The sequence below is a fragment of the Phycodurus eques genome, chromosome 16, assembly GCF_024500275.1.
Source record: "Phycodurus eques isolate BA_2022a chromosome 16, UOR_Pequ_1.1, whole genome shotgun sequence".
In the NCBI taxonomy this organism is placed as follows: Eukaryota; Metazoa; Chordata; class Actinopteri; order Syngnathiformes; family Syngnathidae; genus Phycodurus; species Phycodurus eques.
In genome coordinates, this window is record NC_084540.1 from 10322829 (window position 1) to 10340038 (window position 17210).

At 42.9% G+C, this 17210-nt stretch overlaps 1 protein-coding gene and 1 non-coding gene across 2 annotated transcripts; both read left to right on the forward strand.

The window, feature by feature from the left end:
- The first annotated feature begins 235 nt into the window (after positions 1–235).
- On the forward strand, positions 236–389 carry LOC133415520 (U12 minor spliceosomal RNA). Its single transcript, XR_009770137.1, has one exon. It is a non-coding gene; the product is annotated as a U12 minor spliceosomal RNA (small nuclear RNA).
- Positions 390–1410: 1021 nt separating this feature from the next.
- Positions 1411–16295, forward strand: fam234b (family with sequence similarity 234 member B). Its single transcript, XM_061700625.1, is given in 14 exon segments — positions 1411–1579; positions 7541–8047; positions 10103–10216; positions 10301–10468; positions 10616–10731; positions 11681–11831; positions 11966–12107; positions 12966–13077; positions 13079–13161; positions 13248–13326; positions 13455–13622; positions 13998–14118; positions 15371–15546; positions 15548–16295. Coding segments are annotated over 14 exon segments (2184 nt in total). The 3' UTR covers positions 15626–16295.
- The last annotated feature ends 915 nt before the right edge of the window (positions 16296–17210 follow it).

Sequence of the window (17210 nt, forward strand, 5' to 3'; positions counted from 1 at the left end):
TGTTTCCCATGAGCCTTTGCGCAAATTATAAATACATTTACTATGAATTTACTCCATAACTATGAACATAAGGAGATGAAAATCAGTTAATAATCGCGGTGTTGCATTTAAAATTGTCTAATGGAAAATAAATATTTTGCAGAACAGTTTTATACACTTTGCTGATAATGTACAACTCTGACTGAGCTAAGATAGTCACTGTGCATATCTACAGGGTCTCGACGATTGATTGGGTATGCCTTAAACTGATGAGTAAGGAAAATAACGACGCGGGGTGACGCCCGTGTCCTCGTATCAATTGCGAGAAGAATTTTTGAAAGGGGAAAGGTCCGCCAGCTGAAGTGACTTGCCTACTTTGCGAGATGCTTTGCGGGACATGGATCTTCCCTGCTCTTTACCTGTTGAAAATTATTAATACATCGTAATTATGTAATCACCAGTTCATTCCCGATTCCCATACGTGACGATATATAATCAGTTGCGATGTCCTTCATTTTCCAACTACTGTTCTGTATACCAGAAAACGTATGACTCAGCGTTTAGCATTTCAAACTACAAAAATAATAAACATTGCTAAATCAATACCACTAATGGTTATGCCAAATTTTAAATGTGCTTTATTGAGCAAGAGATCTGCACTTTGCAAAGTTATGCACATTTGCCATTGCATCTTCCATCCATTTGGGAGAGGAGGACATTCAACCGTCACTGACAGTGTCTGTGTGAGAACTAAACCCATGATGCAATTGGGCAATCACCTTATGTGTTTTTTGTCTTCTATTGCGTTACTCACATAGACTAAGAATATTAATTAAGGGGCGCCAGAGAGACAGTGTAACTGTCAGTGTAACTGTCTCTCTGGCGCTCTAGCTATGCACCATGTACATAAAAAAAAACAGAGTGCAGCTCCTCTTCTGGCTAACGGAAGTCATGGCTAGCCATTTGTTAAAAAAAAAAAAAAAGTAATACGATACAACACTCTTAATTCATATTGTTACTGTTGCACTTAATGGCATCCTTCAATTCCTAAAAATGAGACAAATTATTTATGTGTAAAAAAGATTCAAGGTGGCGTTTCATTTTTACGTTTGACACCCCTGTATTACATTACCACCTTGTACATTTCCCGAACAATTAACAAATATTTTTAATGAGAAAATACAGTACATTAGTTGAAAATGTCATACTACTACATATTACATGCCTCCGTATACAGTAATAAAGCATGTCATCCATTCAATTTTCTGCTTGAAAATAGGTATAAAAAAATAATTCAAACCAGCCTAGTCCCCTAACAATCGCGTCATAAACATTCAACCATCGTAGTTATAAAAAACGGTGTTTTATGAGATATCACCTACAGAAGGTAGAATACGTCCATTAGAAATAGGCCTGACCGTTAATGGACGCATGGACGCGACACACTCCAACTCCCGTGATGCAACTGGGCATGCACTGATCCAAGCGCATCGGGGTCGGACTGTCGCCCCTCCAGGCTCCAGCAGCTCATCACCGCTGTGCTGCAGATCCGCTCGAACAGAAATGGCAGCAGCCTTGTCCCGCGCCCTCAAACTACCCGGTAAGATGCAAACACCGAAATTTGAACTCTAAACGTGACGTTTAGTGCTATATATTATAAAGATAATTGCCGAGAACAATAGGGAGTATGTCGCATCCGACATGCAAATCGGTCATTTTGACGTGTCACTTACTGAATTAGCATCCCTCAGGCGCGCCGTAAATGTTTTAGCACGTTTTTCCCAAAACGGTGTCATACACTAACTTGGGGTACACATCATGAACATATGTCCAAACATATGTTTGAAAGTGCTCGCTAATTTTCCCTTATAAGCGTGTCTTCTGCCTGCTAGCAGGCTGCTAGCTAAAGTTAACCCCCAGACCACATCCTCACACCCGACCCGAGAGCGCATCGTACGGTTCTGAGGTTACTCGGTTCAGATCTGGGACTTGGTCTTTCCGTGCAACTTTACTCCTGGTATTCCAAATGCATTGTCTTTAGGTAAGAAGGGTTGTTTTGTATGTCTGCGATTGCCTGAAGTACCCACTCTCTCCCCCAAAGTAAACTGGGATAGACTCCAGCTCACCTGCAACCTAAATGGATGAATATATTTGAGCGAGTCCTTTCCTGTGCACATTGTTGCTGCACACATCGGTGTTTTTTCAAGTCAACTTGACCCCATGCAATTTAAACCTCATGAAAACTGATTATTTTTTCTTACCAAAGTTCATGTGTTTATTGAGTTCCTAATTAGTCCTGAATGTATTTCTTCGATTTTTTTCTGTCCTCCTCATACAGCTAAAAGAACAACAACAATGTGCAAAGGACAGGACAGAAATACAGTGCCGTGAAACAAACAAAAACAATTCCAGAACAGTCGAGAAATAAAGTAATTGACATCTATCAGTCTGGAAAGGGTTACAAAAGTCATTTGTAAAGCTTTAGGATTCGAGTGAACTATAGGGAGAGCCATTATCCTCACATGGAGAAAACATGGTACACTTATTGGAAGGTGTATGTCTCGTTACATCTGGCGTAAATGTAGCACAGTATTTCAGAAAAAAAAAAAGCATCATACCAACAGTCAAACATGGTGGCTGCGTGATGGTCTTGGGTTGCTTGGCTACTTCAGGACCTGGACAACTTGCTGTGATTGATGGAACCACGAATCCTGATCTTTAACAGACAATTCTGAAGGAGAATGTTCAGCCATTAGTTTGTGACCTCAGGCTGAATTGAAGCAAAATATTTGCACAGAGATGTAAAAGACTCATGATAGAAAACGTTTGATTTCAGTTGTTGTTGCCGAGGCTGGCCCAACCAGTTATTAGGTTTAGGGGGCCATTACTTTTTCACACAGGGCCAGGTAACTTTGAATATTTTTTTCTTCAATAAATGAAATCACCATTTAAAAACACCATTTTAAGTTCACTTGGGGTATATTTTTCTGATACTTAACATTTGTTTGATCTTAAACATTAAAGTGGAAACAATTTTAAAAAATAATAAACTTTTTCACAGCACTGTATATCATCATGTTAATTTACTCATGTTTTTGTAGGAATCTAAATACAATTTCAGTTAATTAGAATTGGGATAGTAATTTAAGTTCATAAGTTAAAAGGGGGCGGCACGGTGGACGACTGGTCTTATCGTCTGCCTCACAGTTCTGAGGACCGGGGTTCAAATCCCGGCCCCGACTGTGTGGAGTTTGCATGTTCTCCTCGTGCCTGCGTGGGTTTTCTCCAGGCACTCCGGTTTTCTCTCACATCCCAAAAACATGCATGGTAGGTTTATTGAAGAACCTAAATTGCCCATAGGTTTGAATGTGAGTGTGAATGGTTGTTTGTTTCTATGTGCCCTACGATTGGCTGGCAACCAGTTCAGGGTGTACCCCGCCTCCTGCCCGATGATAGCTGGGATAGGCTCCAGCGCTCCCGCGACCCTAGTGAGGAGAAGCGCCTCAGAAAATGGATGGATGGATGGATGTTAAAACGGGATTGATGTTTATTCTGGTAAGTAAGACAGATTTAATTGTTGATAATTGATATTTACAATAAGTTAATGCTGTAGTTTAATTCACTGCACTTAAAATGTATTGGTGAATAAATTAAAAGGATTAACATTTCATATACAGTAGCTATTTATAATATTTAAGAATATATTGTGGTCTTTTGAAATCTCATTTTGTGTGGCTATGGTAACCTGGAGAGTAATTTGGTCAGGCAAGTATGACTTGAAACCACATATTTTTAATTTTTTTTAACCTCTCTCTGTATTTAATCACCTCATTATTTATTTCTCTAAAGTCAACTTGTTTTCTCTGACAAAGTTGAGGATAATGAGAACATGATTAGTGCATCAAGGCTTCATTACATTATTTACTAGAATTGTAGTTTACTTTACAATAAGCATAAGCGAGCAAAAAGTTTTATCAATCATTCATTTAGAGAGGTTGAAAATTGAATGGATCCATTTTCCGTACCGCTTCTCCTCACTAGGGTCGCAGGCGTGCTTGGAGCCTATCGCAGCTATCTTCGGGCGAGAGGCGGGGTACACCCTGAACTGGTCGCTGGCCAACAATTCCTCGCAGATTTTCTGTATTCGCGGCCTATTAGGGCTGCACGATACTGGGGGAAAAAAATGACATTGCAAATTTACATGTAACATGAAGACCAGCACACTTTTCTCGCTTTCCCTTTCCAGAAAAATTATGCTCATTAGAGCACAAAAGTATACGGAGTCATTTGTATGAAATCTACCTGTATTTAAATGCACTTCTAGTATTGAGCAATAGTCCAGCCACACATCAAGTTAAAAACATTTCTTTTCATACCCAGTTATACTGTGGTCATTAGCACATTCCTAACACTATTTGTTTTGAATCAAATCTGTTATTTTACACGTATGTTTTACCATATGCATTAGTATTTCTATATTTGAGTGCATTAGTTAAAGCCAAACACGTTGCGTCCACTTGAACTTTGTCCCTTCAATAATGCCGTGCCTCTCCCCCCAAGTGTAATCATGTGCGACAAGAGTTTGTACGTCACATTCTGAAGAGAGGTACAGTAAATTCAGCCTGTGTCCTCATTAATAGTTATCATACATAAAAATAAGTATATAACACTCTGGGCTGCTCCGTGTGTGTTGTTTGATCGGTTATAATTTACTGTAACATCGGTGCTAATCTTATTAGAATGTCCAACCAGGTCCCTCTGATGGTCACTTATTTATTCATTAATATTCCAGTTGATTGACTGCATAATCAATACATCAACATTGCACAGGACCCTGCAGTGTGACTAATGCACACACATAAATTGCGATGACGATGCTTAAACAATATCTTGAGAAGCCCTTGTTCCTATCCACCTTGAATTGCAGGGTTCACTGTACTGACTATGTTAATTATCAGGTGAATCATTTGAATCACTACAGTTCCAGTAAATGTATTTCATTACATCAGTCTGTGCCATTATATCTACATTTTGACATAATGGGTCCTCTCCTTGAGCCGTCACCTTGTCGTGGTGGAGGGGTTAGTGTGTCCCAATGATCCGAGGAGCTAAATTGTTTGGGAGTTTCACGCCCCTGGTAGGGTCACCCATGGCAAACAGGGCCTAGGTGAGGGACCAGACAAAGCACGGCTCCCAAAACCCCTATGAAGAATACATTAAATGGATCAAGATGTGCCCGGCCACCGCCTGGTGGCCGGGCACAGCCCGAAAGGGTAACGTGGGTCCCCCTTCCCATGAGCTCACCACCCGTGGGAGGGGCCATAGGGGTCGGGTGCAGTGTGAGCTGGGCGGTGGCCGGAGGCGGGGACCTTGGCGATCCGATCCCCGGCTACAGAAACTGGCTCTAGGGATGTGGAATGCCACCTCTCTGGCAGCTGGTGTGTGAGGTTGAGAAGTTCAGACTAGATCTAGTCGGGCTCGCCTCCGCACACGGCTTTGGCTCTGGTACCAGTTCTCTTGAGAGGGTTTGGACTCTTTTCAACTCTGGAGTTGCTCATGGTGAGAGGCGCCGAGCAGGTTTGGGTATACTTATTGCCCCCCGGCTCGGCACCTGTACATTGGGGTTCACCGGGGTGGATGAGAGGGTAGCCTCACTCCGCCTTTGGGTGGGGGGACGGGTCCTGACTGTTATTTGTGCCTATGCACCAAACAGCAGTTCAGAGTACCCACCCTTTTTGGAGTCCTTAGAGGGGGTGCTGGAGCGCGCTCTTGCTGGGGACTCCATCGTTCTGCTGGGGGACTTCAATGGTCACGTGGGCAATGACAGTGAGACCTGGAAGGGCGTGATTGGGAGGAACAGAACCCCATCCGATCAGAAACCGAATGGTGTTCTGTTATTAGACTTCTGTGCTCATAATGGTTTGTCCATAACGAACACCATGTTCAAGCATAAGGGTGCCCCCACGTGCACTTGGCACCTGGACACCCTAGGTCGGCGTTCGTCGTGTCCTCGGACTTGCGGCCGCATGTCTTGGACATTCGGGTGAAAAGAGGGGCAGAGCTGTCAACTGATCACCACCTGGTGGTGAGTTCGCTCCGATGGTGGGGGAAGATGCCGGTCCAACGTGGCAGGCCCAAACGTATTGTGAGGGTCTGCTGGGATCGTCTGGCAGAATCCCCTGTCAGAAGGAGTTTCAACTCCCACCTCCGGCAGAACTTCACCCATGTCTCAGGGGAGGCGGGGAACATTGAGTCACGGTGGACCCGCGCCGCTATTGCCGAGGCTGCCGACCGTCAAGCTGAAGAAGGAGTCAGGCCTTTTTGGACTGTGGGACTCCTGAGGCAGCTGATGGGTACCGGCTGGCCAAACGGAATGCGGCTTTGATGGTCACTGAGGCAAAAACTCAAGCGTGGGTGGAGTTCGGTGAGGCCATGGAAAACAACTTCCGGACGGCTTAGAATAAATTCTGGTCCACCACCCGGCGTCTCAGGCAGGGGGACGCAGTGCACCACCAACACTGTGTATAGTGGGGATGGGGCGTTGCTGACCTCGACTCGGGACGTTGTGAATCGGTGGGGAGAATACTTTGAAGACGTATCTGAGGCGGGCTCTCCTATCTCTGGGGTTGACGTCACTGAGGTGGTTAAAAAGTTCCTCGGTGGAGGGTGGATGAGATTCGTCCGGAGTTCCTTAAGGCTCTGGATGTTATAGGACTGTCCTGGTTGACACGCCTCTGCAACATCATGTGGACATCGGGGACAGTGCCTCTGGATTGGCAGACTGGGGTAGTGGTCCCCCTTTTTAAGAAGGGGGACCGGATCACACTCCTCAGCCTCCCTGTTGAGGTCTATTCAGGGGTGCTGGAGAGGAGGGTCCGTCAGGAAGTTGAATCTTAGATTCAGGAGGAGCAGTGTGGTTTTCGTTCTGGCCGTGGAACAGTGGACCAGTTCTTCACCCTCGGCAGGGTCGTTGAGGGTGCATGGGAGTTCGCCAAACCAGTCTACATGTGTTTTGTGGACTTGGAGAAGGCATTCGACCGTTTCCCTCGTGGAGTCCTGTCGGGGGTGCTTCGGGAGTATGGGGTACCGAACCCCCTGGGGTACGGGCTGTTCGGTCCCTGTACGACCGGAGTCAGAGTTTGGTCCGCATTGCCGGCAGTCAGTCGGACTCGTTTCCAGTGAGGGTTGGACTCCGCCAAGGCTGCCCTTTGTCACCGATTCTGTTCATAACTCTTATGAACAGAATTTCTAGGCGTAGCCGAGGCATAGAGGGGGTCTGGGAGACCCCGGGGACGACCCAGGATACGCTGGAGAGACTATGTCTCTCGGCTGGCCTAGGGAACGCCTCGGGATCCCCTCGGAAGAGCTAGAGGAAGTGGCTGGGGAGAGGAAAGTCTGGGTTTCCCTGCTGAGGCTGCTGACCCCGTGACCCGACCTCGAATAAGCGGAAGACAATGGATGAATGGATGGACATAATGGGGCTGGAGTGATCAGAAACCCAAATTCAAACTACTATTGCAAGACATGAGCAGCGTGTGTGTGTGTGTGTGTGTGTGTGTAGGGAAAAAGGGCTCGGAGCTGGGGGAGTACGACCCACTCACACAAGCGGACAGCGAGGACGAGAGCGAAGAGGACGATCTCGTCCTTAACTATCCCCGAAACGGTTTGGGCCGGGACACCTTCCACGGCGGCGTCACCACAAAGCTGCGGGGAGGTAGAGCCGGACGACTCGTGGCTGCCGGTGACGAGGCACAGGATGATGAGGACGAATGGAGAGAGCGGCTCCCCAGCAAATCCCAGCAGGACCGAGATGACATGAAAGGCGGGCAGTACTGGAGCCCATTGAGGGAGGACAGGGACCAGCTGGGTGGATCTAGACTGAGGGTTCACGGGACTGATGAAGAAGAGAAGAGGATGAGGAGGAAGAATGCTGTGCGGACATCCCTTTTCCTGGTGCCTCTAGTCTGTGCCATGCTTCTTGTGCTGCTTTGTGCGTTCCTGATTCCCTGTCAGAAGGGAGCACTGGCAAAGAGGCCACAATGGGAGATAGCACTGGGGGATGCAGGAGGTAACAGAACAATAGTTAACTCTATTTGTATATTACAGGGTGTCATAAAAGTCACCATACATTTCCTTTTTTCGATTTCGTTTCAGATATCATTCGTGACGTGAGGCCAATCGGTACTCTTTGCCCATGTCGCACCAATTTTCATTGGAGCAGCATTGCAAAATTGCCATCTGGCAAGAAGTTTTTCTGTCCCCGACTGCAGTTCCGTGCCATTTTGAGAAGCTTTACGGCCATCGCACTGCTGCAACGTGTAGTACGCTTCATGCTATCTACCACCATTGATGAAAACACTGAATTCTTATTGTAGGCATTCATACAAAACTAGACACAGTCTACCCGGCGGGCTGTACAGGAACCAAGCCTCAACAGATGCTTGATTCAGTGCACGGCTCGGAGAGTGATGGAGCTCGGGTTGTCACAATCTTCTGCTTGAAGCCTTTGAACAACCTGAGGTCGTTACGGCTCAAGCTTTATCACTCTCCAAAGCATTGAAAGGAGCTTTTGTTGATGCTGAGTTCCAGTGCAGCCCTCCAGATAGACTTTCTCTGGGTTTTTTGCTCAAAAACATGCTGTAGGAGTTCTGTTTTCCCCATTGGTCATAGCAGCAAGCCTTCTGCTGAGTGGTTTTTGTCAAAAACAGATCCTGTTTCGAGAAACTTGCCATGGATGGTGTAAGTTCTCCTACGTATTGGAGCAGTGTGACACTTCTGAAGTTTCTCAAACTGAATCTGGGGACAGGAAAACGTCTTTCCAGGTTGCTATTTTGCAATGCTGCTAAAATGTTCATTGGTGAGCCACGGGCAAGGGGATGATTACAAAAACTGCAAAGCTTAAGCTGTCAAATGCTGATGGTCTGGCATCTGTCCAAATGTTACCTGAAACAAAATACAAGAAAGGAAGTTTGAAGTGTGAGGTTCCTATTGACTTTAATTACACTGTATGAAAGTGACTGGGAACTGTGTCCTCTATTCCAAATGTTCCATTTTACAAAACAAATAGAGCAACTCTGCCAAGTGTACTCGCACGAAAGTGGGCTACACACACATACCAAATGTTTAACATCTTTACCCATTTTTAAAATGTGAGGGACTGAACTCAGTGAGGAGGAGAACATCACTTCGAGCTTTTATAGTGTGTGATGTATGGTGACAACACACCACACATATGATACCAAGACTGACCTTTGGCATCCAGACTGCCGGAATAAACAAAGAGGAAGAAATATTAGTAACAATAGTAGTTGAAGAAATACAAGAAGGTACGTTAACCTCAGCTTATCAGATAAATGCCTTGCATTTGCAAACCCCTTTTCCTTGTGATTTGTATTGTAGAGAATGACCTGGAAGAACAATGAATTTAAACTCTCAACACAACCAGTTGCTCCTCGAGTTGCGTCTGATAACAGCGCAAGCTTTAGCTGGCTTTGTAATTGGCTTTGACGTTACAATCACTGACCTCTGTGTTGACTACACACATGATATGCAATCATAAATATTGAACAGGTTTGATATTTATGATTGCCATTCCTTATTGTTTTCGGAGACCGGGGAGGAAAAAACACACCCCACACCACAGGATAATCGGTTTGGATAATCTTTCAGAGACACCCGACAATTGGGCCTTTGCTGACCGTGATCGGAATGGAGAGAAAATACAAAAATTTTGTCTGATTGTCGCGGATATATAATGTTTTTATCAACCTTCATGGATATGGACTACGAGCTGAGAGGTATTTTTTACTTATTGTCTAATATTAGTTACATGAGTGAGCCAAGAATATTCAGAACAAGTCTCATTATAATTGCAGTACAGTTCAAACTACAACCACAATCATAAACTGTTAAATTACAACCTCTCTGACAGTGTAAATTATATTGGAGCATTATTGCTTTTTATTATGTTTATGTCCGCTCACAAAAAGCAATGACCTTTGAATAAGAGAGTATTAATTTCAGTTAAGATATGTTTTAGAACAAATTAATACTTGACCATCTAATCAGGACTACATACAGTCGATTTTTAAAAATTGCCATATTGATGTTTTCCTCTATCTAGGTGTGATTCCACCTGCACTTGCATTATGGGATGTCGATGGCGATTCAGTGGATGATGTGCTACTCAGTGTGACTGAGTGGACCAATGACACACATCCCACACAAGGGAACGAAAGTAGGGTGAATCCTGATACGTTTTGACTGCTTTACTTGGACATGTCCCGTTGGCTCTAATGACCTGTCACTGTCGTCTGACCAGTTTACAGCGCTGTGGTTCTCTCTGGTGCTACTGGGCAGCTACTATGGAGGAAAGCGATGTGGGAGTCTGTCATGTACATCCAGTGTGGCCTCCAGCTCAGCACTAAGCCATTACCTGTGTGTCTCCTCATTGGGAAGTCTATCATCATGGCTGTCAATGGCACCACTGGTGAGAGGAAAACAGTCTTGTTGGGATTGGGAACTGCAAATGTTTTTCTCTTTTCACTTCCTGTAGTCGAAGCATCCAAAACCAATTTGTATAAAAAAAAAAAAAAAAAAAAAAGCACTTTGTCCAAAGTTTTCTTTCCCTTCACAGGGAAGAACTTGTGGTCCGTGCTGCTGAGGAACATTGAATCGCAGGCAGTGTTACTCCCGGATCTTCAGGGAGACTCAGTCCCAGATCTGCTCATAGCCACCCTGCCTGCCAATGAGGTGCAACCATTTTCAATTTGACTTCCCTTACACAAACACACACAAACAGTATACACGGTGCACGAGACACCTTTAACCAGCCCCACACCGAGTGACGCAACCAAATGCATCAAAAATATTGTCTCTCTCTCTCTCTCTCTCTCTCTCTCTCTATATATATATATATATATATATATATATATATAAATTTATTTATTTTTTTTACTTAAACTGCAAACATATTCATGTGACTAAAAAGCGCAGCGTGATGGAGAATTTTTATGAATGGGGATATCATTGCCAGCAGCCTCTCAAATATCCAGTCTCTACTTTCTTGTTGCCCCTTCCTTTCTTTGTATTCTCTGCCGACAGAAATACAGTATAGCTACAGCAGCCAGAGCAATGCACTTTTTCTTTGACAATCGCGCTATGTTACTTGTGGTTCAAGAAAAAAAACGCTGCTTTCCTGATAAAGGCGCCGGGGTTGCATGTTTTTGTTGGAGCGAGATGGTTGGTGTGCGAGGGAAAGTCACTGACTGTAATTTTTTTGTGATTGTCCACATCTGTCTCGCTCTGTGGTGTTGCTTGGTGGGCAGCTGGCTTTACATGTATCATTGTAATCCGACTGCATTGCTAGTATCACCCAGAAACGAATGATTGGAGCTTTGTAGTCATCAAAGATGTACCTATTTTGATTGCTCCTCAAACATCTTTGCACCAATCAGCCAGACATACAAAAAGAGAAGAGTTTGAATAAAGTAATTTGAAATATTACAATGATTGAAAACTTGAGTGTTCTTCCATGTACATTGAATTCCTCCAGCTATATGACAACACATGAATAATTTAGTTCCACTGCCTGCAGTAGGATGGTAACAGGGCATTATTGGCAGATGAGACATAAGTGAACAGATCAGGTCTCCAGGCTGTTTGGCACTCACTGACTACATAGTTTTGTGTTCACTTTCAGGCTCTGGATCTCTCCTTGACTTTAATTTCTGGCCTGACTGGAGCGACACTCGGACAGTCGGTGTCGTTCAACCTCACTGGACAAGGGAATCTGATTGGTCCTCTTCTGCATGTGACACAACAGGGGGCACCCTACATCCTGTTTGGCCTAGGTAAACGAAGAATACCAACTATATGTTCAAGATCCCCGACCCAATAAGTATAATTATGCAACAATTCTATGGCTTGACAGGAGTTGGAAATGCATTAGACATATTTGACGTGACCAATGTGTCTGTTTCCGCAGGGAATGTCGTGGCCATCTCACTGCGGGATCTTTACATCTGTGCTACAAGCAAGTTACCAATGACTCCGACACTAAGAAGGAAGGATCCTTTGTGGGAGGGACTGAAGAAAACAAATTCCTCCTCCTTTATACACATTTTCAGGTTGGCCTTAGCAACAACATGCAGCCCAACAGAGCAAAAGCATCTCGTATGTTAAAGGCACATTTCAGTTAATAAGTTACAGTTTCGGAGTCAATGCATGTGGTTGTTGTTGCTGTTATGTATGTGCACTTTTCATAGTACACAAATCAAAGATTTAAACATATTTGATCTACATTTTAGGGAAGAATCTCGAAAGCCAAACATTTAAAATAACAATAATGCGCGTGAGAGAACATAACTGCATCGACTCACCACAACATTAGGTACACCTTAGCAAGGACATCCGGTACAAGCTGTATTGAAAATGTTGTCTTTAAAAAAATTATAATACTCCGCTATGGTGGACAATCTTGAAGAATTAATATTTTTAACAATGTATCGTATTGAACTGCACTCATTGTCTCATTTTTATTAGTATGTCATTAATTTAATGTACCACCTAATATTTAATAAGTAATTGTATGCATGGCAAATGCAAGGAATTATCACTTTCACACTCTTGGTAATCAGTGAGCAGTACAATGAAACAGTGCTTAGCACACCTTCCTGACATTGAAAAGGACCTGTCTTCAAATCTTAGGCCCTCTTATGTGGAGCTTTCGGGTTCTTTGTGTGGGTTTTCTTCGGGTATTCCAGCATCCTCCCACATTCCAAAAACGTGCAGTATGTTTGGTACATTGAAGACTATAAATTGACAGGCGAGCATCCAGGATTTACTTGGATAGACTACAGGTCACCTGCAACTAGAATGAGTTTAAGCGCTATAGAAAATGGATGGATAGCAATCAGTATCAGTTCCAGGGCGAGCATGATGAACAGACAATGCAATCTAATCTCATTGTTGTTGTTTTTTCTTAGAGGGTCTGAGCGTGTGACGTTCTTGCTGCCCCTAGTGGCCGGTTTTGGCACCTGCCACAACAACCTGGACACAGTCTCTAACATGAATTCCAGCAAGAGTGACTGGTTGTTAGGTGTACGGCTCCAGCAAAATATCTGTGCTCAGACACAGGGATGTACGCAAACAGTGGACATTTAACTCTGCCCCTATACACAGGTACCGACCCGCAGTTGTAGGAGAATTAATTTGCAGTCCGGCACTAGTGGTACAGTCTCTGTTAAATGTGTCCTTATCTGTCACAGCCAACCAACTCCAGGACACTTTAATGATGACGGAATCCTCGATCTTTTCTTTCAGCACTCTGCAAACGGCATTATGAAGGTAATGCAAGGCCTGACTGCACAGATGTGGTTTACCTTCTCTTTTTCAGCAGTTATGTTAAAATGGAATAATATGTCTTTATGGTTTAAGCCTGCATGTTTGTTTACCCAATTTGTTCATTGACTCAGGCGCAGGTGATTGATGGGGCAAATGGCCGTCCTCTCTGGACGGCACAGTTTGTGTGCCCCCGTCTTGTTTTGGAAACAGCAGCGGTCTCCACTTCGACTGGCTTATCAGCTTTTGTCTTCTGGGCCAGCGAGCCAATCACTGGACAGAAGAATATCACCAAGGCAACTGTGAGTCTGCCAAGAGAAGAAGCTTTTTGAGCCCAAAAAAAACCCCAAAACATACAAATTGGATTGGTTCCAATACAGTAGATAGACTCAACTCCTATACACAAAGCATCCACAGCATCGAGTACACTTGCACAATCGAATGAGAATAATAACTGCATCGTGAGGTGTTTCTGATTTTACTTTATTTGGTTGCATGAGAATATAAATGGCTCCCAATATTATGCAGCACAGCTCTACACCACTTCAAACTACAACGACGATAATAAACATTGTTAAATCAATACTTCCCTGACAGTGTAAGTAAAACTGAGCATTATTATCATTAAGGACATATTTAGTGAATAGAATGCATTTTTTCTTTCACTCTCCAAACAGGTGGCTCTGGGTGTTGCGGCAGCAGAGCCATTCATCAGGAAGCTCTTCCTGTTGCACCCTGCTTATCCAACAATCCTGCTGGAGCTGGCCAGTACCACAGATACTGCAGTCGCCGCTGCAGGTACGAGGCAGAGTTTGCTGTCATCTAAGCCAGCCTTAGATTGGGGGTCCACAAATTTATTTGCAATAAAATATGTCTTATATTTGTTTTGTTTTTTTAAAGTACATATTTATTGTATGCATATTTGAGGAAAAATAACATAACATAAATCTGATAATCCTTGCATGAATAAATGTTTTTTTCTAAGAACAAGAAATCCCTTTTTTGAGAACAAAAGGCATATTCTTCCTAGAATATAGTCCTAATTTTTTCATCAAGAATTTTAGAAAATGTAATTCCTTTTTTTCCCCATTTTTAAAGGTGTAATATTGGAACAATAAAGTTGTATTTTTTTAATTCACTTGTTAAAATATGACTCTTCCCTGAATAAAATTTGACATATCAAAATATTATGACCTTCTTTTCGGAAAAAAAACCCCTCATAAGATTATGATTTTTCACCATGACAAAATAGTGTTGTTGTTTTAAAGAAGAGTTTGAATCAAGTCTTTCTTACATATACATCATTCTCATAACATAATTTTTTTTTTCTCTATAAACAATATGAATTTATCATAACATTGACTTTTTTTCCATCTCTAATAGGCAACATTTAATTGAGGGCTATGGTACACATGGTGGTTATGTTTAACTGGTGTTCGGATTATGAGCGAGCCCACTGAAAATCTCTTGCCTGTAACGGGTCTCTGAACCAAAAATTTTGAGAACCCCTGACATTCTACTCGGTGTGTCAAAAATAGTTCCAGGACTGCTTTCACAAATGATATATTTGAAATCCAAGCTACAAATTTCCCCCTCTCAAGTAATTCCCGCGGAGTCTGACACACTTTATTAGTATTATTTATTTTATTGAGGACTGACAATAAATGCTACTATATGAATAAATGCTACCACGCCTTCATGCACTCCTGGAAAGATTCTTTTCAGATCCTCTGCAGCTCCATCATCACGGCCATCTTGAGGTTGTCCAGACCCAGGTCAGTAAGTAGAGAGGTTGTTCCAATACGGCGATGAACTATGAGAGGCTCAATACATTGTGAGCAGGCACGTTGTCATGGTGAAGTGCAGGATCTTTTTGTAGACATGCTGTTCGATCGTCTGGCCCACACTGAAGGGGGAAACTGCTTAGTTTGTAGTTTGGGTCAGAGATATATTGTTTTGTGACACCAATTCTGGAACTTGTCGGACACGTCGTATGCAGTCTGTGTAAGGAGTTAATCGATGGTACGTTCTCTTGCATCCTTTCTGTTAGTGAGTTACGAGGAGCGCCAGAAAGATGCGTCCTACATCACCGTGTCCTCGCGGCCGACACCCGACTCGAAGCCCGCCGCTCACATAGTGAAGAACATGAGGCTCCGCGCAGCCATCGCAAAAGGACAAATGGTCACATTAGGCGAGCGTAACAAAACTGGGACAACTCTTAAACCTTGACATGTTTGAGCTCGACAAGTTCTACAGACACTTGTTCTTCAAACATCAGGTGAGGGAGTCAAAATCCTTTCAGTAAAGATTTTATTTGACCTTGTTTATGGTGAGCATGCATTGTTACCACAATCAATGTAATACTGGGTTTGGATCCAATTTTGTTCAACTTCACGAATTTTTTTGTTTTTGTTTTGTTTTTTTATCATGCTGTGCCACAAAAATAGGTACAACTGGATAGCACTGCTCGAAGGAGGGCTTCATTTGAAGCCGTTTACATCTCATTAGTTTAATTAGTATTTCATTTCTGTTACTTAAATGTGAAATGTTTTGCTTTTTAGTCGTGGTGTTATTTATGAGGTTTACTCAAATACTTTTATTTATTTAAATGTCATTTTAAGGATGTTTCTAAGATTTTATTGAATGTTTCATGATTGTTTGGACTTGATCACAGCACTTTGTTTTAATGAAAGGAAGTGTATGTTTTACTTCATGCTTATAACTCTTCCATGGCCAGTGTTATGTTCTCAGATAAAGAATCACTAGAGTCCCTTGAAACGATCACATGATAATTTACAGTTGCTATGGATGTAAATAGTGATTGCTGTACAGTATTTATTGAGGTGATGTCCGTTATATTTTGTATTATTAAACGCTGTGGTTTTTCTTACTTGGCTGCTCACGAGTACGATATTTTATTGTAAGCTGCAACTTCCTGTACTACAAATATGACAATAAATTCTTTCTGCAACATGGATGTTTTTTTTGTTTGTTTGTTTTTTTAACACAACGTAAGTTTCCAAAGAGCAGCACGGTGGAGGAGTGCTTAGCATGTCCGCCTCCCAGTTCTGAGGCTTGGAGTTTGAATCTTGGCTCGAGCCTTCCTGTGTGGGTTGTCTCTGTACACTATGGCTTCCTCCCACATTCCAAAAACATGCACGTTAGGGTAGGAATGTGACTGTGAAAAGTTGTCTATATGAGCCCTGGGATTGGCTGGCGAACAGTTTAGGATGTACTCCACTTCTTGCCTAAAATCAGCTGGGATTGGCTCCAGCTCATTCACAACCCTAATGAAGATAAGCACCAGAGAAAATAGATGGAGTTTCCAATTAATTAGTGTATGTTGTAATTGTGCAGACCAACACGTAGTAAGAGTCAGCATAAAAGTGTAATAAAACAAACCAGAAGATATTCAAGATTTTCAAACAACTTTTTACTTAAACTATATTTAAAACCTCACCTCTGCACTTTCTTCTTCTCTTTACTTTTTCAATATAGTCTTGTTTCTTTTTTCAACGTGTGAAATTGCTGGCGACATTATGCAAGAAAGACACAAATTGAGAAGGGTGAAGTCAACTGCAGGTGAGATCTTGATTGATTGGTATCTTGGGGTCTTATAAAAACAGGGACAGCAGCGACGCGGAGGAAAGTGAACCAGGGAGCATTTATGATATTCCCCATCCATTACCTCATTTAAGAGAACTGTTTGATGTTGGTGGCTCCAAGAATGATTCATGGTGAATGTGTTGTCTTGTACCAGCCAAACACCAATTTCTGCCATTCAAAAATTCTCAGTCTACAGTGTGAGGGAAAATCTGCGAGAAGTTGATGCCACAACCCTACAAAAGGTTTACAATTACTTATAGGTGCCACAAGTTGGTGGCAAAGCA